Source organism: Episyrphus balteatus, chromosome 4 (genome assembly GCF_945859705.1).
Source record: "Episyrphus balteatus chromosome 4, idEpiBalt1.1, whole genome shotgun sequence".
Taxonomy (NCBI): domain Eukaryota; kingdom Metazoa; phylum Arthropoda; class Insecta; order Diptera; family Syrphidae; genus Episyrphus; species Episyrphus balteatus.
This window is the reverse complement of record NC_079137.1, coordinates 32,997,399-33,021,360: the sequence shown is the minus strand read 5'-3', so window position 1 is coordinate 33,021,360 and position 23,962 is coordinate 32,997,399. Positions and strand designations below refer to the sequence as shown.

The 23,962-nt window shown below is 32.4% G+C and overlaps 4 protein-coding genes and 1 non-coding gene across 5 annotated transcripts; 3 read left to right on the top strand and 2 right to left on the bottom strand.

The window, feature by feature from the left end:
- Window positions 1-5,497: 5,497 nt before the first annotated feature.
- On the top strand, window positions 5,498-9,952 carry LOC129918459 (zinc finger CCCH domain-containing protein 15 homolog). Its single transcript, XM_055999040.1, has 6 exons — window positions 5,498-5,732; window positions 5,889-6,191; window positions 6,257-6,394; window positions 9,034-9,237; window positions 9,293-9,583; window positions 9,637-9,952. Exons 1-6 carry the CDS (start codon window positions 5,661-5,663, stop codon window positions 9,841-9,843), a joined length of 1,215 nt encoding a protein of 404 aa, XP_055855015.1. The 5' UTR covers window positions 5,498-5,660; the 3' UTR covers window positions 9,844-9,952.
- Window positions 9,953-10,054: 102 nt separating this feature from the next.
- Window positions 10,055-15,142, bottom strand: LOC129918458 (mRNA export factor Gle1). Its single transcript, XM_055999039.1, has 4 exons — window positions 15,025-15,142; window positions 14,731-14,970; window positions 13,638-14,672; window positions 10,055-10,812 (listed from the first exon to the last, which is right to left on the bottom strand). Exons 1-4 carry the CDS (start codon window positions 15,034-15,036, stop codon window positions 10,060-10,062), a joined length of 2,040 nt encoding a protein of 679 aa, XP_055855014.1. The 5' UTR covers window positions 15,037-15,142; the 3' UTR covers window positions 10,055-10,059.
- A 1,312-nt stretch (window positions 15,143-16,454) lies between these two features.
- Window positions 16,455-17,077, top strand: LOC129919692 (NADH dehydrogenase [ubiquinone] 1 beta subcomplex subunit 4). The gene is made up of 2 exons (XM_056000663.1): window positions 16,455-16,688; window positions 16,786-17,077. The coding sequence occupies exons 1-2, from the start codon at window positions 16,557-16,559 to the stop codon at window positions 16,996-16,998; spliced, it is 345 nt and encodes a 114-aa protein (XP_055856638.1). The 5' UTR covers window positions 16,455-16,556; the 3' UTR covers window positions 16,999-17,077.
- LOC129919691 (trafficking protein particle complex subunit 5) lies at window positions 16,984-18,291 on the bottom strand. Its single transcript, XM_056000662.1, has 4 exons — window positions 17,669-18,291; window positions 17,488-17,614; window positions 17,249-17,431; window positions 16,984-17,188 (listed from the first exon to the last, which is right to left on the bottom strand). Exons 1-4 carry the CDS (start codon window positions 17,842-17,844, stop codon window positions 17,090-17,092), a joined length of 585 nt encoding a protein of 194 aa, XP_055856637.1. The 5' UTR covers window positions 17,845-18,291; the 3' UTR covers window positions 16,984-17,089.
- Window positions 18,100-18,173, top strand: Trnai-aau (transfer RNA isoleucine (anticodon AAU)). Its single transcript has one exon. It is a non-coding gene; the product is annotated as a tRNA-Ile (tRNA).
- Window positions 18,292-23,962: the final 5,671 nt, after the last annotated feature.

The window sequence follows — 23,962 nt, the reverse complement described above, 5'->3', positions numbered from 1 at the left end:
AAAACCTTAGACACATTTTGGAAGTCTAGCTTTTTGATAGATGCCCCTAATAATTCCTTCCCACTCAGGGAATTGGGTATTAACACAAATTATTATGCCAAGATACAAAATTAGTATCTGCATCCGTTGAAGTAGCACAGGAAAGGAACCAGCCAGCCAACCAGCCAGAGCTATGAATACGGATATGTATGGACGCTTTACGCAGTCGACTTGGAATATCGCTGCGCGATATATTTCAGTCATCGTATATCTTTCTTACTTTTTTTTTTTATTTTGTTTTTTTTTTTCGTAATAAAAAAACTGTGTGTGGTCTTTTATTCATTGACTGGGTGGTCGGGGCTCAATTCTGTGTGGTCCGTCTTCATTACTCCCCGATTTATACTCTCGCTCTGGTTGTGTGTGGTTGGATGGAATGGACTTGGACTGCTGCGCGTCGCGTTGTTGCTGCTGCTGCTGTTCCTGGTGCTGCTACTTTGGCTGCCGCCAGCTGATATACCTTTTGGCATCATCACACACATCACATTTTCCAATCGTCGTCGTGGTCGTTGTCGACGTTGTCCTCGTAGAATTGTCGTTATTTGTTGGCCGTCTGCGCCTGCGCTTATCCTGGCCTGTGCTGTGATGGGATCTGCAGTGTTGTGCTTTGCTGACTTGGCCGCCTGGCTAGGATGGATAGGCCCAGGGTGGCCGTATCTTTGATTGCCCCGTATGTTAAAGTCAGTCTACCATAAAAATGTTGTGATATGATTTTTGTTGTTAATTTTGTTATTTTGTTTTTTTTATTTTGTTCAACTTCCCGGCGTCGTCGTTCGTTGTCGGTCGCCACAATGATGACGTTCCGGTTCGTTTTGGTAGAGTAATTTCCTGAATTGGTGGGTATAATTTAGACCACCCTTTTCCTCCAAAACATAACCAAGGTAATAATTGTCTCAATGTTTTAGCACTAATGAGCGGGAGTTGAGATATTATATTGGTTGTTAATTTGGGTTATTTGGGATTTTAGTTATATTTAATTCTTCTTCTACCTAATGAGCGCTTGTCGGGGAATAAAAGGTTGACATAAATAACTTTTTTTGTTAGATAAGTTGAAATGGGTATCGAAGACATAATAACATAAGCATGATGTTAAGTCAAGACCTTAGATATCTCCCACGCTACCAAAGATGCAAGGTTTTTTTTAATTTATGTGATAGAGTTTGTTTTTTTATGTTTTGATAGGAATCTTTTTTAATGATGCTATTATAAAGCAATTAATTATTTTTAACCAAGAAATTATTTGTTTTAGTGGCACAGCGAGTAGATTGATTTTGCAAAAATTTTCGGGACCGATTTAGGTATTGTTATGTTATTTATTTAATTCGTTTAGTTACATATAGGGTTAAAGATTTGTAGGTATATCTACCTAATGCACTAATGTGTTTTTGTTTTATATTTAAAAGTTTGCTCTGTGAGCTTCTGAGACAAGTCTTTGTATCAGCAACCACAGCTTATAACGATACTTAAAAAACTGGCATAATAATTTTTAATTTTAATTAAAAAAAATGTTTTTTTTTATAAAAAATCCTTCCTTTTTTCTTTCCGGGACCTTCAACGGATGCCAGATGCCAGGTCCTCACGAGAAATTATGTTATAAATAAACCTATTTCTTCTTCCTTTTTCTCGGCGCTGTTATGATCTCGATGTCGAGGGGATCATAACTATCCCACGTAACTGCTTCACACTAGTGATCCGCCTGTGGGGTTCGCCGGGTTGACCTCAGAAATCGGCGGCAAGCCTCCCGGTTTTGTATTGTTCCATTTCTAAGGCCAACTGAATGCTGGTGGTTTTGCATTTGCTTGTACCAGGAGTTTTTAGGCCTACCTTTCTTTCTATTTCGTATTTCGTAATAAATAAACCTATTTATATAAATAAATTATAACTCGGCAACAAGGCCGACAAGAAAATTTTGGTTTTCGGTTATGAATAGATCCCTTTTTTTGATGAATAGAGACCCCAGAATTTGAAGGAAAATTTTTAAAAAGATGGCGCATGAACTTGCTCTTAATGTTCAAGTTGCTAGAATTTTTAAGACTTTTTATATAAAATGTAAATAATAATTATGTAATTTTTGTTATTTTTGGATAATATTATAATCATTTTTAGCAAAAAAACAAAACCGATTTCCATGGATTAAAACTGGGTTTTATGGTTTTTAAAATAGTTCCTATGGCTAAAAGTGAACGAAATTGAAATGGGACCACACTGCAGCCACCAGCTTTCCAATACAATTACCAAAATTGGTACACTCAGTCCAAAGTTTTGAGGTAACAAACATAAAAAAAAAAAAAAAAAAATACAGACGAATTGAATACCTCCTCCTTTTTGGAAGTCGGTAAAAATTATATTCAGCCCTATCGAGGTATCCGTTCGGAGAAATTTTTTTTCCGATTTGTTCGAAATCGGAGAATTTTCTATCGAGGTATTCGTTCCGATTGACATATCGGAACGAATTGCGATGAAGTGTGTTCAGCAAAGACTTTTTGACAGTTGTGCTTTGAATTTCATCGGAAATTCTCCGACACAAAATAGTTGCGGAATATTTTTAGAAAAGTTAAATTTCACAGAAAAAAAATATAAAAATGTAAGTTTAATTTTGATTTTTAGTGTAGATTAATAAAAAACAGCGACAAAGCCTTAGGAAGAGAGGTTGGGTGAAATTAAGAAGACTTGAGCATCACAAGGATTTTTATTTATTAAATAAATCACGCTGACACATGAATGCGATTGTAGCTGCGTTCCTTTGGGAATATTTATCTAGGTACTGCTTAGTACTTAAGAAAGGAAGGCTCTACACCGCAGTTGTGCGTCCAGCACTCACATACGGTTCACAATGTTGGACAATGTACAAAAAGTATGAGAGTAAGTTAACGGCAGCTGAGATGAAGATGCTTCGTATGACAGCAGGAGTAACAAAGCTTGATAGAATTAGAAGTACGAAGATCCGAGGAAGCCTTCATGTTAAAAACACCATCTCCCAAAAAATTGAACACGACCGACTCAGTTGGTATTGCCATGTTCAAAGGAGAGATCCTGAGAACCCCGTCAAAAAAGCAATATCATACAACGTTCCAACACGAAATAAAAAGAAAGGTAGGCCTAAAAACTCCTGGTACAAGCAAATGCAAAAACACCAGCATTCAGTTGGCCTTAGAAATGGAACAATACAAAACCGGGAGGCTTGCCGCCGATTTCTGAGGTCAACCCGGCGAACCCCACAAGCGGATCACTAGTGTGAAGCAGTAACGTGGGATAGTTATGATCCCCTCGACATCGAGATCATAACAGCGCCGAGAAAAAGGAAGAAGAAGACTGCTTAGTACTTAAAGTTGCTTTGAACTACTTTTTCAGTATAGCAAAAGTAGTTCAAAGTAGTTTTAAGTACTAAGCAGTAGATAAAAGTTCCCAAAGGAACGCAGCTTGTATACTTTATTTTTTTGTTCAGAAGTGGATACCTTGAAAGAAATGTAAGTTCCGATCGGAACTTTCTCCGAACGGATACCTCGATATGGCTGATTAATGCTAGTAATTTCGGTGTAAATCGGATTAAAAAAAAAAAACGGTTCTATAGCAGGTACCGTTAATAATGATTTTCAAAAAAAAATTTTAATTAATAGATAGACCTTGTCTTAAAACTAATATTTAATTTTTTTTTAACAAAATCGTTTGAGTCGTTTTCGAGAAATTTCAATTTACTTAAATCGTTATATGATAAGTACCGTCATTTTTCGTAAAAAAAAAATATGTATTCCAAAAACCCCTCTGGAGAGTAGCCAAATAATGCTACATACCAAGTTTGACATCAATCGTTTCATCCATTTAGGCTGTAGCTTCGTTTACAGACAGACAAACGTAAGAGTTATGACTTATGAGTTTAGTGAAATTCCTTAGAGGAGAAATTGAAGTTTTAATTTTAGGACCAAAATTAACGGTACTTACCATTTGAGGTATGACCAAATTGGAAAAGCTTTTTTTTCTCAAGTACGAATCTTATGATTTTAACTAAAAAATATTCTAAACTAGAAACTAAATTTTTGAACACTTTTATGCAAAAAAAAAACAGATCTTTTTCAAACTTAGTTTGGAGATTAAAACCGTTTAAAAAGTTGTTTTCGTAATATTAAAAAACTTTGAATACTTTTTTTATATTTCTTATAAAACTAATGATAGTATTAAATAAAAATTATTCTTTTATGAATGTTATACAATCCAATATAATTACAAAGTCTTGTTCGAGATACTGATTTATGGAATAAAACAGCTCGGTTGAAAAAACTTTAAGCACGTTGAGGATAGTCAAAACGTGGTATTGATCAAACATGATCGAAGATCGTTTGAATAGTATAATAATTGACCATAGTTTGTAGAAGGGTTGTAAAAAATAATTTTTTTTAAAGCATTTTACATATTAAAAAACAAAAATATTTATTGTAGATACATTTGCATTAAAAAAATATTTATTGCAACTACAAATATTTTGCATTAAAAAACATGTTATTGCAACTAAAAAATATTTGCATTGAAAATAAAATTTATTTATTTATTGCAAGTTAAAAATATTTTGCATTAAAAAAATTTCTTAAAAAATAAAATTTTCTGCATAGAATGCAAAATGTGTGCATTCAATTTTTTGTTGGTATTCGTCGACTTTCTTACAATTTTGGCTATTTGACCATACATTAGATATTTCAACTACAGTATTGGCCTTTGGACCCTATGTAAGGCCAAATAGTCAAAATTGTTAGAAAATCCATGAATATTAAAAAAAAAAAAATTAATGCACATATTTTGTATTTATTTTTTTTTTTTTTTTTTTGTTTTTTTTTTCAATGCAAAGTATCTTTATTTCCAATATATTTTTTAGTTGCTAGTAGATTATCCCTTTGACATTTCTTTTTAAAAGTAAAATAACTCAATGCCGCTAAAAAGTATAACTTAGGCCGTGTGTGTGACAGTTAACACCGTGTAAAATTTTTGACATTATTGAGATAATAAAAAAAAATTTAGCTGTATGGATTATTGTTTAAAATTTTGTCTGCCTTTTTTCTGCTATGATACTCCTTTTTAATAAATAAAATAAAAAAAAAACAAAACAAAACCATCTGCAAAAAAAATTTAATTCAAATTTAACCAGGTCCCAGAACCCAATACATTTTTAACAGCTGAAAATTTTGTATTCACCTCAATAGTGTCAAAAATTTTACACGGTGTTAACTATTTAACGCAATTCACACGCGGCCTTAAAACAAAAAACAAAAAAACAAATAACAAGATTTTAATTATTTGCCTAAGAACCTCTTACCCGAAAATAGTTATTACACTTATGAAAATGCCCCATTGAACCTCCTAGTAAATCATATTTACCAGAATTCAAATTATTTCTAAAACAAACAGATCTTTCCTTCCAGTTGAACATTCCATGACATTCCGATTCATTTCCAATGAATTCTGACACACACCAAATGTCAACTGTCATTTGAAAAAATCGTGTGTGCGGATGTGGATTTTTGTACCACTGGCCGACGACAATCTCCCACGTTTGTTTTCGATTTTTAACATCAAATTACTTAAATAATCTTTTAAATTTTGTTCAAAATAAATTCAATTCAACTGCAGTAACAAAAATGCCACCTAAAAAATGTTCTGCTGCTCCTAGCAAAAAGACCGAAATCAAAAAGAAAGAAAAAGTTATTGAGGTAAGTCGTCGTGTGTTGTGCGTGTGTGTGTATGTGCCTGCGCTTTTAACTCCCAATAGAAAATGCAACACCAATAACTTTACAAAAACAACAAATATGATTCTTAACCTTAAAAAATTATTAAATTCCAATTCAATTTCACATACAAAAAAATAGGACAAAACATTTGGATTAAAGAACAAAAAAGGCTCAAAACAACAAAAATTCATTCAACAAGTCCAGAAACAAGTTCACGCCGGTGGACATCATCCTAAGACCGATGCCGAAAAGAAGAAGGAAGAAAAGGAGAAGAAATTGCAGGAACAGAAGGAATTGGCTGCACTCTTTAGGCCTGTCCAGGCACAAAAGGTAGACAAGGGTACCGATCCCAAGTCTGTTGTGTGTGCCTTCTTTAAGCAAGGTAGCTGCGGTAAAGGCGACAAGTGTAAGTTCTCTCACGACTTAACTATCGAGAATAAGGTCAGTTCTTCTTCTGTCTATATTTGTTGTGTGTTGGTCTTATAAGATTATAATTTTTTTTACAGACCGAGAAACGTTCCATTTACGTGGACATGCGTGATGATGAAGGCAACGACATGCAAAGCTGGGACACGGACAAGCTGAAAGCTGTCGTTGATCAGAAGGCCTCAAATGATAAACGACGTGCTACAACAACTGATATTGTGAGATTTGTTATTCTACTAACCAGGGCCTGATCTAGGGGGGGGGGGGACAAGCTGGTATACTGCCCAGGGCAATTTCCCAGCTTGCCCTGATTTTGCCGCCCCTTGCTTTCCGGATTTAGGGGCAGCAATATCGGGAGAGCAAGAAGCACATTTAAATAACTTTTCATTAACAAACTTTTCAAGTCTTATAAAGTTACTAGCTGGGACAGCAGACTTTGTTCTGCCCCACCACCGCATAAGTTGAAGTTCATTCAATTTCTTTGCTATTTTGTATGTAGACTTGTAAGCTCACCTTATCACTTTTTTTTTTGTTTTGAAACAAAACCAATGCTTACCCTATAGAAAAATTCGACGTTAGAATATTATGTATATTCTGCTATCCCGAAGTTTGGAAAAAAAAAATAGTTTTTAAATGTAATAACAACAAGTTTTACAAACTTTAGCGAAATTCCCACGCGCCCTGCCACGCCCACTTCTGACTTTGCATATTTATATCTAGAAAACGGCTAGTGTCGACCCTATTTGCCCCTTGCCACGCCTACTTTTGTATACATGATTCAATCCAGGAACTTGTATGTATAGGAATTCGGGAAAAAAACAAGTGTTTTGCTAAGATTTCTTGATTTTCACGCTCTAAATTTGATTGCATATTTAATTTTGACTTCATTAACTGCAAAACACAACGCAATCGGGCAGTTGAGTTGGAAAACCAAACATAAAAAAGCTCCCTATCTGAACACATTATGTAAAAAAATACTCGTAAACAAACACTTGTTGCAATAGAAATCGCAAGTTTCTGCAGAAAAAAACTTACTTTTTTTTAAAGATATAATTGTTTTCTTTCTTTAAATAAAAACACTTTTTTCCCATCTGACACTTCTCAAAATATGTATATCAAAGTTAGTACTTAACACGAACAAAGAAGCTTTGATTTGGACTCTCAAAAAAAAATTAAATTTATGCAGTTAGAATAATTATATTTTCTCTCCTGAATGTGAACCTAGCAAAAAAAATATCATAATATGTTCTTTTTTTTCTTCAGTAAATGCTCTTTTAACCGGTAACTACAAATCTTAATCTAATTGTTTGTTTTTTTTTTTATTGATCTTCTGAGGATCTCTGACAACAGAAAATTGAACTTTATCATAAATTAACTGTCGATTCATTCATTCAGACTTATTACCTTGATTTTGGCATACTTGCTTCACATTTTTGGAAAATTCTTTTTTTTTTATTTTTTTCCGTTTTAACTGCTTTTAAGAAAAACTGAGTTTATTCCATTTGAATTGCATTGGATAAATTCCAGTTTGAATTAAACAACAATTACGAATGTGTTTTCACTAAAGCCTGGTACGCTGCTCGCGCTAAATTTTAGCCGAGATAAAATTTCCATACAAGTTATCGATAACTTGTATGGGATCCAATTTAGCTGAGATAAAATTTTTCGATAATTTGTATGGGAGCTAAAATTTAGCGCGAGCAGCGTACCAGGCTTAAAGGTTAAAGTATCTTCTGTTTTGTAGATTGCTGATGTTAAGTGAAATCCATTTGTATCTTATACTCTATCCAATACTAAACTACTTGCAGTCGCTATTAAAGTCGATACTTTTTGGCTATTTAGGAAATCAAAAGAGGTAGCGATCTCTTTTTGTGAATGTATTTGTGTCCAAGTGACCGATAAAAAACAAAAGAATATACAAAACTTCATAGTAAGAACAAAACAACATAATATTTGTTTATTTTGTTCACAAAAATGATTTATATATTTCAAATAAACAAAAATTGGCTCTGGTTCCTTATTTCCTTACAAAATTTTTGTTTGGTTTGACGTTTTGCATTTGGCAAAATTGTAGTACGTGTGAAAATCTGTGTAAATCCGTCTCAAAAAAGAGATTAAAAAAGTAGCGATCCTTCGAGAAAAAGTAGCGAATTTTTTTCATTGGAATTCATTTAAAGAAAAAGCAGCGACTGCAGCTCATATCAAGTGAATTTTTGGGCTTCATACTGCTCTAGCAATAGCCCCAAAAAAATTGTGGTCAGGGCCTCGTGCTGAACACGAAATTTTGTATCTCCGACCCAATTATTGACAATTTTAGAGGTTTTGCTGGGGTCTTCTTAAAACTTGATAAGTACAGCTACAAATTTTTTTTTTTAGTTTTGGCTGGTAACTCGATCTGAATAAAACCAAATTACCTTCTCCCATTGCACAATGATTCATTTTGTGTGGCCTTAGAGTAAAATTTTTTCTAGCCATAACTCATAAAGTTATGATGAAAAAAAATCATGGTTTGGAGATCCGCAGTGTGAGTTTTTTTTGGGGGGAGTTCTTCTATACTATATCTACCTATAATAATAGGGCTCGAACAGAAATCTAGCAATTGGGAAGCCGATGCAATCGATTTCACTTATGTAAACCACATTAAGTTTTAACAACTTTTTCAAAAAAAGGCAAAATATTTGACCAATTTGGTCCGTCTCTGAATATAGGCGCAATAATTTTTGTATGCCCTTCGAACTTATGATTTTAAAGGGTAGCAAATAATACTTTTGCCCAGAGCGGCACAAAAGCTGGATCGGGCCTTACTACTAACCAACCATTCAAATCCTTTTGACTTAATTTCATTTGTTTTGGACAGATTTGTAATTTCTTCTTAAAAGCTCTGGAAGAATCTAAATACGGTTGGTTTTGGGAGTGTCCAAATGGCGAGAACTGCATTTACCGGCATGCCCTGCCACATGGTTATGTTCTTAAAAAGGACAAGAAGAAGGAAGAAAAACCGTCCGAAATTTCTTTGGTCGATTTAATTGAAAGAGAACGATCTGCCTTAGGACCTAATCAGGTTTGTTCTTTCGCGTCTTATTGCTTAAACCACTAATCGATTTTTCTTTTTAAAGACTCGTGTAACTCTAGAATCCTTCTTGTTATGGAAGAAACGTAAAATCCAAGAAAAGAAGGAGAAACGCATTGCCGACGAAGAAAAGAAGAAGAAGGACTACAACAAGGGCAAACAATTTGGCATTTCCGGTAGGGAAATGTTTAGCTTCAATCCGGATCTTGTTGACGATGGTCCAATGGAGGATGGTGATGCAGCATTCGATAGCTATGCCCGTTCGGATGACGAAGATGAGAACACAGTTGAATACAAGGAACTTGATTTGGCGGCGTTGTCTCTGGCAGCTCAAGAGGTTAAATTGTGACTATTTCACCCACTCAAGTAAATTAATTTATTTCTTTTTAGGTGGATGGAACTGGAACTGTCGCCTCAAACACTCGATTAAAAGACCAGAAAGATGCCGCTGATGCTGAGGAAGCAGCTGCAGTTAAAACCGAAACACCTGCTGATGATGATGCGGCTCCAATTAATGAGAATCTTTTCCTTGACGATGATTGCTTGGGCGGCTTGGAAGATGAACTAAATGACCTCGATTTGGATGAAGAGGATTAAAAAAAAAAACAGTTACCCAGAAAAATAAATGATTGCCAATTTAATTATGAGAAGAAATAACTGGATATCAGAAAAATACAATCGTTTGGATTTATCATTAGCGTAATAATATGCGTCGTTTTTTTATTCTTAAATTAATAAGCAAATTTTAACATTACAATCGGCATTCTTTTAATTCTAAACAAACATAAAACAAACAATTTTAAATTATTTTTACTACCAAAAGTTGGGCGGTATTATTCCTTGCGGTTTTGGTATCTGTCCTTCCATCAGAATTTTCCCCAAAATTATTTCTAAACGGGCTTTTGGTCCACCCTCGTCCACAGCTGATAGCTTTGGGAAATATTGCTGTTGAATGACGAGCAATAATTTTCGAAATTGTTTGCCAAATGTTGCCAACATATCGGCTCCGGCATTCGTAAGGAATTCCAACATGAGTGTGGCACAAATGTCTGGCAATGGATGCAGTGCAATGAAGTTACTCAGCCATATCCAAGCATGTTCGATGCCATATGGATGTTGATTGCCATCGGCGCGACGTCCTGGTGTCATCATTACAGCTGAATACAGTCGAGCTATGCCCAATTGTCTTTTTAGAAACATTTCCTGACTTTCGATAGCTCCATCGACTATACGATAGCCGAGTAGTTTCGAGTACTCTTCAATGGATTGTCCACGTTTTTGGGGAATGAAGTAAGGAACAAGAAAGGGTGATTCTTTGAATGTGTAGGCAAGGAATAAATTGCCAAAGTCCGGAAATAGTTTCCATAGAGAGACGATGACCGTGGCAACTGGAAAGGCAGCTTGGGGGTTACTCGAAACTGCCGTATCGCCTTGACTGACGAATTTTTTAGCCATCAGAAGAATGCAAAAGTCACGCCCAAGTGGATGGTCGTTAATGCTGATCTGTCCATCCGTAGTTTTGACAGGATTACCATTCATAAAGGAGTACAACTTTTCGAATTTATCCTGGAATTAAATTAAGATGAGTTTTAATTCATATTTCTTCCACTTGGCTTGTCCAAATATTCACACAATCCGTCAATTTTTTTTCATGTAACATTCAAACGTAGACTTTGCTCATAACAAATCATTCCAAGGAAAAATGTTCAAATTTTAATGGATTATTAGGTTCCTTTAAAGCACACATGTGACAAGCAAAATGTATCGAGGGATGAAGAATACTTCTGTGCAGATATATCTTATCTATCTAGGAAATGGAATTTGATGGGTTTGCCAAATGATAATTGACAATCTACTTTTTGTATGTTAAATGCATCCTTTATGATAACTTATTTAACTTTTTAACTTTTACATGGAACGATAAAGCCAACGAAATATGGATTCGACGAAATGTTTACAAAAAACAAAGACATCTTGACTCACAAAGGTGAAAACCAACGGCAGATAAGTAGTACTGACTATTGAAAAACACTTACGAACAGAAGAGATGATGCATAACGGCCATTCCATTTGCATTGTTAGGACATTTTCACGCTTATTATTCAGTTTATCTTCAATATATTTTCTTGAAACTTGGTGAGTATTAAGGGCTCATAATAAAGTTGAAGTTCTAGAAGTTTCAAGAAAAACTAATTCAAAATAGCTAATTTATTAACAGACAAAGACAGTAACGGAGAAGAATTGTACTCGTCTTCTCCGTTACCACTTTATCTGTGAATAATTTGCCTACGTTTGATTAGTTTTTCGTGAAACTTGTAAAACATCAACTTTATCATGAGCCCTTAAGACCTACCAAGTTTCAAGAAAAACGATTGTTTCTTCAACGAGATAAACTGGAAAGAAGGTCAATATGTCTTCTCCGTTACTTTGGAATGGCCGATAATCAGCTCTTTAATTGCAAACAAATAGGATTCAGCCCAAATAAAAACAGAAAAGGAAAGATATTATGGAAATTTTACGAATACATTTCTTCGGGAGTATTCATTCAGAATGGGGCTGAATATGAAAACTGGACCATTAACGATAAGAAAACAAAGAAATATTTTAAATTTAAAACAATCTAATTGTAGGAAAGAAGAAAAATGTTTTAAAATTTCAGTCAGTACTGATTATATGGAAATAACAATTTTGCAAACTTTAAAATGCATAAAACAAATCGATTTTCGATCAAGAGATTCCAATAGTACGTAATAAATGAGCTTTATTAAACTAGACCCAAGTTCAGTAGGCTTTGGTTTTTCGCGAGCTGTCTAATTGCGAATTTGTTCCTGTTGGAATATGATGACAATAGCTTATCAGTAAAATATGATAGAGTGAAAGGAAATCCAAAATAAAGCCTCTGACCTGAGTGGAAAAAATCTGAACTTTGACAACTTTAGCAACTCTATGGATTCAAGATAGTATTTAAGAACATTAGATGGGTTGGTTTTTCTTACAAATATTTAATGAAAATAAATCATAATTCTATTGATGTGTTCGCATCAGAGCTTTAAACGCTCAAAACGCACTACAAAAAAAAATTGGAAGCAAATAAATAGAACAGCTGAAATCTCAAAACAGAGCTTGAACGGAAAACAAACTGAAATAAAATACCCTACAGAAGTAACGTTGTTCATAATACTTTTCAAAATAGTTAATTGATTGGTTAATAATAAGTAGGTCTTTGTTATATTGGAAATAACTATAACTTTTGATGCATTATTGACCTACTTAAGGAGACAGTTATAGCGATCAGTAAAAGCCTTCAGTAAACCAGTTGGAAAACATAAAATAAAGGTAGTTTTAAACAAGAATTTTATATTCTCAAATGCAAACCATTATTTTTGAAAAACATACAAGAACTTGCAAAAACTTTTACTCGTTTTGCGATTGTAAACTATCAATAATTTATAATTATTTATTATTACTGAAATTTAGTGTGTTTAAAACCTTAATTATGCGAAAACTGAACTTTTTAATGAAAAATTTCAATTAATAACGGAGAGCATCATTCACTCTTTTCAAAAATTTTGTGAATTAAGTTAAAAAATACCGAAATTTTTATCAATTTTTATCGATAGTTGCAAATCGCAATTAAGGTGTTTGTTAATTTTTTTACCAAAGAGAATTTCCAAAAAAAACACCACCATCAATTAAAATGAAACTTATTTATGACTTGAAAGGGCATCTATCGTAATTAACAAACGGGGATTAAGGTTACGTCATTCATTTTTTAAATGATGCTGTTTGCTTGTTTCAAGTCAAAATTCGCATGATAGCACCCACAGAAATTATGATACGATACTATAAAGTTGAGCTTACTTTTTTCCCACATTGGAATTGTGAAAAAAAATGTAGTTAGAGCCTTAACGAGATAAGGAGCAGCACAGCAACAAAACTAGCTGTTTTTATTGTGATAAATAACAAACAAAAAACTGCACTGTTGAAAAGGATAGAATTGTTAAAAATATGGTTGTGCTATTTAAGACTACACTCCTGAAATAAAATCGAATTGAAATTCTTGCATGGGAGAACTTAGAACATTTAAATAGGATTTATAAAAAAAGTCAAATCTGAAAAACTATCTCACCTTGGCCCATAGCACATTGACTTGTGAAGGCCGTGAATAAAATTAAAATGATCAAACAATTTCTTGGCTCAAGTAAAGTTCAGTAATGTTCGTTTTTCAATAAAAACACTAGCGCAGTATTCTAAAAAACAGTATATAACATACATATAATACGTATCAAAGAATTTAAAGCCCAATTTCTTTTTCATAATTTCTGAACACAAGTGAAGAACTCTAAAGTATGAAGCATGAAAATAAAATAATAAAATAAAAAAAATCTCACCTGTAAATGTTGCGAGCTAACAGCTGAAATTGCATTCACTGGAATATTGATGGCTTTCTGACAAGCAAATCTATATTTTTTCATATTATCATCCGATTGAAGAGGTTTCACTTTCTCAACCTTTTCCTGATAGAACTTATTGATTTGTGTATAAAACTCAAACCGTTCTTTACTAACAAACTGAGATGATGCTTCTATGGGGACATTTGAATTTGGATCAGCTATTGGCTGAACTTGCACATTTGTATTAGAATCAGTTGCATCAGTAGGAGCTTTTACTTCCACAGATTTGGCTTGATTGGATGCAAGAGCAACAGCGGCTGCAGCTTCTGCCGCTGCTTTTTGATGTTGTTCATTTTGTTGTTGTTGAAGTACTTGAGCTTGCTGTTGTTGTTGTTGTTTTTGTAATTCCAACTGTTTTGCCTGCTCTTGTTGTTGTTCTTGCTGCTGGCGCTGCAATTGACCTTGTTGTTGTTTTGCTTCATTCGCAATAATGACTTCAAGTTCAACAATTGATTTACAAAGATTCTCGGCGATTTTAAGTTCTGCCGTTCCACAACTTTGACTTCTAATCTTTCCTATAAGTTGATCAAATGATTGTACAAAGGTCTTCAACTTTTGATTGTGTGCCTCAGCTGAATTAAGGACTTTCTTATCAAGTGACATCAGAACTTTAGCGACTTTTTCATAACCAAATCGAAACTTTTTCTGATATTGGACTATCGCTTGAATCGTAATCATTTGGAGTGTGTGTTGGCTTTGTTGCCTCAGTGCATTGATCTCACGTTCTTCTTCGCTCAGCTGTTGCAGAGCTTGCCTCTTGGCTTCTTCGAGAATCTGTTTCTCATTTTCGAGTTGTTCTTGCAGGCGTTTTTCTCGTTCTTCATCGAGTTTTTCTCGAATTTCAATGATTTTACTTTCATTTGGTTTATTTTTGCGATGGATTTCTTCGATTTGTTTGCGAATAGATTTGCGACGATTTTTTTCAGCTTCCCGAAGGATTATTGTGGCATTAATAGTTTCATAGTCTAAATTCTTTTTTAGAAAAAAAAATAATACAAAATATTCTCCCGCTTTTTTTTAAAAAACTTACCTCAAAACTTGTATTTCGTCGAGAAGGCGAGATTATTAAAGGACTTTTAGTTTTCTTTGGGATTTCTTTTGATTCTTGGGACAATCTTTCAGACCTAATTGGAGTCACTGGTTCCTCCTGGTGCTCCTTTTTATCTGGACCGATAGTTCTTTCAGTTACAAACGGTGATATTTCAGCAGCATGTTGCAGGACTTTTATGTGTAAAGCTGAGATTTCAGATACGAGGCCATCGACCAGACGCTGTAGGAATTATAAAATTGTGAAGGATTCTATGGGAATTTATTTATAACTTACGTTTGAATTCATTTTTGCCAAAAAAAAAAACAAATTTTGTTTATGTAAAAAGTTTGAGAAAAATTAAATTTGCTTTTCAAAGTAGATGGATGACATCAAAATAAAGCATTAAAAAGTGATGCCAAAACTCTTTTCTTAGATAAGGCCGTATCTACACTTTGATTTTTTTTAAATCGAAGTTTTTAGAAAAAATTATTAGCGGTATTCATGAAATCGCGAAAACGTGGTTAAATGGTAATGGCCAATTTCTTAAAGCCCTTTTAAATATTTATCAGGCTTTTACATCTTGAAATGACGTTTGTTCTATACAAAAAAAAGTCATTTGAAATTTTAAAAGCCTGTTAAATCTTTATGAAATCAGCCATAATTGTGGTAAATGAGGTGTCAAAATTTGTATAAAAACGCTTGACATACATGGACTGCTAGTCGTGTGAATATCCCATGCAAAAGTTGATAAAAATAGTTCAAGACACTAGCGAAAAAGTAAACAGTGGTCAAAAGTATAAGTATTGCGTGTATGTAGAATTTGCGTTTTTGTCAGTTCTGGTTTGGAAAGCTAAACAAACATTTGTTGTTTTTGTTTTCACTGTGGAAACTTTTTAATATTTAATTTTGGCAGTAAAATAAATTAAAATAACTGCAAGAGAAATTTACAAAAAAGTATAATAAAGTAGAAGTAGAGTATGATTTGTGATGATCAACACGGTTTTGATCACAAAGTTTAGTGATAAAGATGATGATTGTCGACCTGAACGCAACCCGATTGAAATCGTTAAAGATTAAAGAATGCTGCGAATGTTTCAGCTTGTTGACAGTAAAATAACTATCCGCTGGCACTCAACATGAAAAAATACGTCTACACTTAATTGAGTGCCAGTTGTACAAACGTGGATCGGCCTTGGTTTAGGAATTTAACTCGCCGATTTCGGCGGATTAGCTGCAAGTCAACCTCGGTTCAAGCATGAATGTGACTATTTTTACATATATGGACCTTGATACCATTGGGTATAAGGTATAGAAAAGTAAAAATAATAAAAATACAATTACATACAAAACTTCAAGAAAAAACATCAGAAAATAAGTTTAAACAAAAACAAAACAACTTTAATTTCGTATTATTATAAAAAATATCAAGGTTATCAATTTTTTTTTGGCAGAAGTCGACATCAATAATTTAAAAAGTGATGCACATGTATTTTGGGTGCAGCGCTGCATGCAGCGATGCGTGCAGATGTGCCGCACATTTGTTTTAGCCATAATACATATCTGAAAAAAATGTGTGAAAAATAAGTATGAACGTCTCCCAAATAATTCTTGTGGGCAGACCTTAAAATATATATGTTTGGTATCACTTTAAATGACATAAAATCTATTACAATTTCCGCGAAGTACCAACCTCTAAAAGTAAAAATATTTTCCTGCCTGACAGCTGTCATTTTCCAATCTGTCACCTTTCATCAGGCCCAAAATATCCAATTTGGTTTCGAGGAACATTTTTGAAGAATCCCAGTAAGAAAAACTACTGCCTCAAGATGCCTGAAATGTCCACTGCTGAAAAGCAGCTCTTGCTAAAAAAGCATGAGCGTGCTAGTAAATTACGTGCTGAATTCCAAAAGCAAATTACCAATCCCCATCGTCATGCAACCGGTGAGGGTGGCACTGTGGTAAGTTGTTGCCTTCACAAATGAATTGTTATGTCATCATAACTCGCTACCAAAGAAATTTCAATCCAAAATATGTTTGTTTTCTTCCTCCTCCTAGTTCGATGCTGGAATGCAACGATTCCAGGCTATGCGTGTCAACTTCTACGAACACTTTAGACCAACTACCAAAGCAACTAGAACAGGATTGCTTATTGTCGTCTTACCAATTTGTGCATTCGCTATGGGCTTCAAGGCTGACCGTGATGCCAAGGAACAAAAATTCCGTACTGGACAAGTTGCATACAAAGATCGTCAATTCAAATTCATTTAAACGTGAAACGAAAAAATTGCCAGTTTATTTATCCCTTATGAATATTAATAATACAAATAAAGAATGGTTATGAAATTTCCATGAAAGTATTTTATTTATCTTCCAATTGTTTGTCTCTAGCAATGACGTAGTCTTCAAACTTTACCATATAAGTTGTTCCTTTATGCCAATGGGCAGTTACTTTACAAGGCTGTAGAAGGTTAAAGTTTTAGAAAGATAGGCAATCTGATCTAAAAGCTATTGCACTTACAAATCCACAATGAGTCAGGACAGCTTCCACAATTCCAGCTGTGAAATTAGCGCAATTCAATGAACCCTTGTCCTTGGGTACACTTATGAATGCATTGACTAAAGGATCTTTTTCAATGATGTAGTAAGTGCGTTCATCTTCGTTTGCATGTTCCAATTTCTCGGCTTCTTTACCAAATAGATTCTGGAAGACAAAACATCATTAAACTCTGCCGAGGTACTTGCTACCTTATCACATACCTTCCAAAGGGTTGTCTTGACGAACAAAAGCATTTGTGTTAGTTTAGTTTCTCGTTTTGAACTCCTTTCTCGAACAAAGTAGATATCGATTACTCGAGTTCCAACATCCTGACCCATTTCATGTAGTCTTCAATTAAATTTTCAATAAAAATTCTTTAAAATTAAAGAAGAATAAACTTACTTTGTTTGTAATTCTGGAACAGTATAGACACGACTTTGGCAATATTGCACAATTTCACTGAATAAAAGAGCCACAATGCTCTGGGATACTTCTGTTTTACCTTTAGCCAGAGGACGGTCAAGAATGTTGGTCCGTGGACGCATTGATGATATTTTTAATGCTTCTAGTTTTTCCATTATTGTGGGTTAATTGTTTTTATTTTTAATTAATTTTTACTTGATTGATTTTAATATTTTTGGTTTGGAAAATGTTTTTGGGGGAAGTAAACAAAAATGTATGAAAGAATGATGATAAATATAAAATGACAGGAGAAATGTCAAGGGAAATCTCTACGTGTAGACTTTTTTTTTTATAATTCCTCCATAAATGCTTTGAAGAGTTGTGTTGAGAGAGCAAGATGAAAATTTACAAATTACATACAGATTTCATGTGGCCCATTAGCTCAGTTGGTTAGAGCGTCGTGCTAATAACGCGAAGGTCGTGGGTTCGATCCCCCCATGGGCCAGAGTTCTTTTTTTATTTTCAAATTCATTAATTTATAACAAGGGATAGGGAATGCTTTTAAGCAAGCGATGGTTTTTTATTTAAATCACAAAAACACTCGGATTTTGTTCAAAGATTATTTAATTGGAAGTCCGTAATAGGTTCTAGAAATAAAACTAAGCTTGATTTAGAAAACTTGGATGAACAACAGTTTTTTTTTTTTTTTAATATATTTTCTCTTTGATTTTTAAACACATGATTCCAAAGCGTACAGTGTTTTTTAGCAAAGTAATCACATTCAATAAATATTTTCAACAGATTTAAATTTTTTGTTTTGTATGGATTTTCTATAGTTTCAAATTGTTCCTAAGGTAATTCGGTTCTCGTTTTCTAGATGTTCTCTAGAATTGTATAAAATGAAAATTTTCTAAAATATTTTAAAAATAAGTTGGTATGCCATTTTGAATAAATACCTAATTTATTTACAAATAAAACCGAAATTTCAAAATTTTTCACCAACCCGTTTCAAAAAAATTATTTTTCAAAAAAAAAAAAAAATGAAATATCAAAAAATGTGTTTTTGGAAAATTTTAATGCATTTACCTTTACATAAACGGGTTAGTCTTGTACGAGATATTCAGAAACCAAAAAAAAAAAAAACATTCTAAGACAGGTACCATTAATCTTCTTCTTCTCCATTATCGACGGTAGTCATGATCTCGGATGGGGTCACAACTCTCCCACTCTACTGCTTCACACTACGGCTCCGCATGTGGGGTTCGTCGGGTTGACCTTAGAAAACGTCGGCAGGCTTCCGATTTTGAATTGTTCCATGTCTAAGGCCAACTGAATGCAGTTGTCGTTGCATTTGTCTTCTCCATGAGTTCTTCTGCCTCTTCTTCACGATTGCGTTGGAACGTTGTAAGCGATTGCCTTTTGAACTGTGTTCTCAGGGTTTCTTCTTTGTACATGACAGTACCAGCTTAAACATTCAGGCAGGTACCATTAACAACGGTACAGAACATATTTTTTTTATTTCAATAGTTGGCTCTTATGTGTAATACTACACAACCCTTAGAGCCGTTTTTGAAAAAAAAAAATAACTTTTCTATTTCCGTTATATGGCAGGTACCGTTAGTTTTGGTTCTAAAAAAAAAATTCAATCACCTAAAATTATTTACTCCCAAGTTTAAAGAAAATCGCTCCATTAGTTTAGGCCGTAGCTCGCGGTGTACATAGACGGACAGACAGACAGAATTACCGGACCCACTTTTTTGGCATTCTCCATCATAATAATGTCATGTAAAACTTTTTTGGTTTAAAATAAATGTATAATTACATAGTGCATTTTTTTTATGATTGGTGCAAAGATGTGGAAAATGTTTTTAATTCCCCATACTATATAAAAACTCTATAGTAAACTGACACATAAAATATTCAGCCCTACATAAACACCAATTTATAATAAACACGTCCAAAATTATACTTTTTTCCTGTTCAAGTGTTCACCACCTTTGGCATAATAAAACATAAAATATTCGAAGAAATCAAACTACTTGTACTTCAGCCAGAGACGTACGTTGAACTACTGGCACTGGTGGAAGTGAAAAAGAAACATGGCGATATGTTGAAGTTGGGAACAGAACAGACTGAATCTGTCAGACTCCGTAACAAAAATTACCAAATACTTACTTAACTCGAATGTCTCAGAGTATGGAACGGAACTAAAATTTTGCAACTTTGCACAGATGCGCAGAAGAGAACGAAAATGAAAAAAGCTAATCGGCCTTGTCACGAATTCAATTTGTATCAGAAATTTTCTACGATTCCCGAATAAAAAACAATCATAGTGACGATTTGAATGAAATTTTCTATTACTAACGGATTGTGATTGTTTTTCGGGAATCGTAGCAAATTTTTGATACAAATGGAATTCCGGATAAGGTCGAATGATATTACTTTGTTTTCTTATAGGTTCTATGCGTAAAAGGGGTGATTAAACTTAGAATTAGGGCATTTGGACAGTATTGAAAAGGTAATTCTCAAGTTATTTTAAATTTGTATGTAGTAATTGTTTCTGTTATCGCTAACATTCGTTCAAGAGTTGGAGGAGTTCTCCCCTGCTTCTCTATAGTACTTAATTTTACCGACACATATCTTTGACTTTTCCAATCTTCATAGTGGAGGCTATCGTGAAAAAAAATTCCTGGTCATTTCATAAGATTTTTTGTTCCCTGGAAATAAATTCCGAGGAAAACAAAATTCCCCTGGAGATTCACAATAGGGTCCAGTATGTAACTTACCTGTTTCTTATTCAAGTTAAAGAAAAAAAAAAATTCAGTTAATATTTTATTTTTGTATTATACTTTGTAATATTTTATTTTGTTTATCTTCTGTTAATGTTATATAGCTTATAATTAAAACATTTAGGTGTTTTCTTCTTGTTTTTTATGTCATAGTAATGCATATCTACATATACATATACAACAATAATCTTTTGTAGTTGTGTGTATATATGTAAATATACTCTTTTTTTATCAATTAAATTTTCTTTTTTTTTATAATACACATTTATTAAATATATTTATGATAGTTTATTCTTTATATATGTAATAGGTTTTATAATTTAAATAAATTTGCGTAATTTAATTTTTTGCTTTTTTTAAAATATTTTATTTTTTTTAAATGTACAATTTTCCAAAAGAAATAACTACATATAAATCTTTTCAAACTTCAAATTTTGTCTGTGTTAATTATTTTAACAACTTAACTTGTTGTTTTTGAGTTTGTTTTGTATTTTTTTTTTATTATTTTAACAAATAGAATAAATAAATAAATTAGATTTATTTTTTATATAGTTTCATAGTTTTAAACGTTTCATAATTTTAAAAGTTCGATTTTTTTGTTTTTCTTCTGGGATGATGATTTTGTATGTCTTTATTTTTGTTTTAAGTATCTTTAAGTATGAGTTTTCATGTATGTATGAATTTTATGATTTATTTCTTAATACTGAGTTATTTTATATATTTTTTGTAGTTTGTTTGTTTTTTTTTTTTTTATAACATTAAGTTTGGCAAGTTTATTTTACGTTTATTTATTTTTTTTTTTTTTTCAAATTTTAATATTTTATTTTTCTTGAAGGTTTAAGCTTCATTTTGTACTAATGATTTACATCTTACTATTTTTTTTGTTTTTTTTTTTTTATAATTCACTAGTTGTTGTTATTCGAGTGATTCTTGCAGGATGGAATTTATATTTTCCAAATAATCTCAATCTTGTATTGTTTTCATTTCCAAAAAAAAAAGCTCGTGAAGAATTTCAGAATCCATTTCCTAAACATTAAAGGAAAATATACTTCTCATCGCGCATTGAATGTTGTTAATTTTAGGATATTTATTTTTGTGAATAGTTACACAACCATAAAATTTTATATATATTTTTTTTTAGTAAACAGCAATTTAAGATATAGGCTATTGATTATGTCGAAAAAAACAGGGTAATAAGGAACTAAGACGTTCACGGGTTTTTATTGCAGGAATCGTTCAATGGGTTATAAAAGAAGATAAAACCGCGGAGTGCTATTAAATGAGAGGGTGGAAAATGAAGATAGGGGTGCAAAAGCCCCCTTTTTGGTTTTTTCAATATACCTCGTAAGCCAAGCAAAATTTTGATATATTGCACACATAACTTTTTGTAGAGAATTAAATTTCCTATTGGAATAATGTTTTTTAAAAATTAAAAAAAAAATTTCCATACCAAAATAGTCGAAACAATCATAAAAAAAATATCAAAAAAATCGATTTTTTGAGTTTTTTTGCTTTTTTAATTGTACATTTTTTTTGGGTTGAGATAGACATAAACGTTGCTCTAAAGAAAAAAAGAAGATTAAATTTCCTTCAAAATGCTGTACTCACTAAATTTTTTCATTGAAAATTAACCGAAGTATGGCCATTTTAATCTAGCTTTTTTTTCGCATTTTTAGTTAAACAGAAACACTTGAGGGGAAAGTACGATAACTTAAGCACCAAGAACTAATAATGAGATTCTGTAGAGGGGTTTAATACAATCATTGTTTACTATGGGAGGGGGGGGTCAATGTCCCCCGGTTTTGGCGGGAGGGGCAATTTTCTAAAAAAAATACTTAAAATAAAAAAAAATTATTAAAAAACAACGGCAACACTTACAGTTTTGATTGATACTTTTTTCAAAAGCTAGAATTATAAACTTAATATTAATTTTAAAATAAAGGTATTTTAATCAATTGTTTTTGAAATGCCCGATTTCAAAGTCAAAACTTGTGAAAAAATAGTTTAAAAAGCACATTGAGTACAATTTTCACAAAGACTGTGGACTTCTATACGAAATTCATCGACAAAGTTAACTGCCTTAATTGATTTCTTATCAAATCATGAGAATCATAATGTTCCTATGCCTTCTACTTTTTGAGAAAATTGAAAAATAGACAAAATACTTTCTTTATCGGAATCACTCGCTTATTTCAAAAACAATTGATTAAAATAACTTCATTTTAAAATTAATATTAAGTTTATAATTCTAGCTTTTGAAAAAAGTATCAATCAAAACTGTAAGTGTTGCCGTTGTTTTTTAATAATTTTTTTTTATTTTAAGTATTTTTTTTAGAAAATTGCCCCTCCCGCCAAAACCGGGGGACATTGACCCCCCCTCCCATAGTAAACAATGATTGTATTTAACCCCTCTACAGAATCTCATTATTAGTTCTTGGTGCTTAAGTTATCGTACTTTCCCCTCAAATGTTTCTGTTTAACTAAAAATGCGAAAAGAAGCTAGATTAAAATGGCCATACTTCGGTTAATTTTCAATGAAAAAATTTAGTGAGTACAGCATTTTGAAGGAAATTTAATCTTCTTTTTTTCTTTAGAGCAACGTTTATGTCTATCTCAACCCAAAAAAAAATGTACAATTAAAAAAGCAAAAAAAACTCAAAAAATCGATTTTTTTGATATTTTTTTTATGATTGTTTCGACTATTTTGGTATGGAATTTTTTTTTTTAATTTTTAAAAAACATTATTCCAATAAGAAATTTAATTCTCTACAAAAAGTTATATGTGCAATATATCAAAATTTTGCTTGGTTTACGAGGTATATTGAAAAAACCAAAAAGGGGGCTTTTGCCCCCCTATCTTCAGTTTCCACCCTCTCATTTAATAGCACTCCGCGGTTTTATCTTCTTTTATAACCCATTGAACGATTCCTGCAATAAAAACCCGTGAACGTCTTAGTTCCTTTCTAAACTACATAATCAATAGCCTAATATAATAATTTTTACATAAACATACATGTAAAACGAATATTATTTCGTTTTCTTGTTTGTTCTGTTTTGTTGTTTTCCTCACATGGTTCTAAGTATGACATTAAATATTTACCTATGAATTAAGTTTAAATATAATTTAATTAATAATTTTATATATTTTTTTTTATTAATTATTATGTATATATTATTTAAGGTGCACATTTATTGATAAAATTTTTAAATATAATTTTTTAATCAGGGTATTGCATAAACAACAATCCAGTACTTGTCAGAATTTGATTCGATAATTAATACACATCAAATTATATGAGAAGCAGTGTGTTGTGTAAAATGCGTATTAAAAATAAATTCATTTGATTCAGATGCTAATTTTTTTCTTATAACATGCAAATATAAAATATATTTATAAATTTTAATTTAATAAATTTAACAAGAATAATCCGAATTTTGTTCCTTTCAATCTTATGATGAAGTTTGTAAAATGAATTTTTAATTAAATTTAAAATCTAAAAAAACT

What these genes read in the sequence shown, in the direction of transcription:
- LOC129918459 (XM_055999040.1), top strand. Translation starts at nt 5,661, where the DNA reads ATGCCACCTAAAAAATGTTCTGCTGCTCCTAGCAAAAAGACCGAAATC. An exon ending in GTGCTACAACAACTGATATT is followed by an intron (nt 6,395 to 9,033) that starts GTGAGATTTGTT and finishes TGTTTTGGACAG; the next exon opens with ATTTGTAATTTCTTCTTAAA. An exon ending in TGTCTCTGGCAGCTCAAGAG is followed by an intron (nt 9,584 to 9,636) that starts GTTAAATTGTGA and finishes ATTTCTTTTTAG; the next exon opens with GTGGATGGAACTGGAACTGT.
- LOC129918458 (XM_055999039.1), bottom strand. An exon ending in GACGAAATACAAGTTTTGAG is followed by an intron (nt 14,673 to 14,730) that starts GTAAGTTTTTTA and finishes TTTCTAAAAAAG; the next exon opens with AATTTAGACTATGAAACTAT. An exon ending in TTAGCTCGCAACATTTACAG is followed by an intron (nt 10,813 to 13,637) that starts GTGAGATTTTTT and finishes ATTTAATTCCAG; the next exon opens with GATAAATTCGAAAAGTTGTA.
- LOC129919692 (XM_056000663.1), top strand. Translation starts at nt 16,557, where the DNA reads ATGCCTGAAATGTCCACTGCTGAAAAGCAGCTCTTGCTAAAAAAGCAT. An exon ending in CCGGTGAGGGTGGCACTGTG is followed by an intron (nt 16,689 to 16,785) that starts GTAAGTTGTTGC and finishes TCCTCCTCCTAG; the next exon opens with TTCGATGCTGGAATGCAACG.
- LOC129919691 (XM_056000662.1), bottom strand. Translation starts at nt 17,844, where the DNA reads ATGGAAAAACTAGAAGCATTAAAAATATCATCAATGCGTCCACGGACC. An exon ending in TCAAGACAACCCTTTGGAAG is followed by an intron (nt 17,432 to 17,487) that starts GTATGTGATAAG and finishes TTTGTCTTCCAG; the next exon opens with AATCTATTTGGTAAAGAAGC. An exon ending in TCCTGACTCATTGTGGATTT is followed by an intron (nt 17,189 to 17,248) that starts GTAAGTGCAATA and finishes AACCTTCTACAG; the next exon opens with CCTTGTAAAGTAACTGCCCA.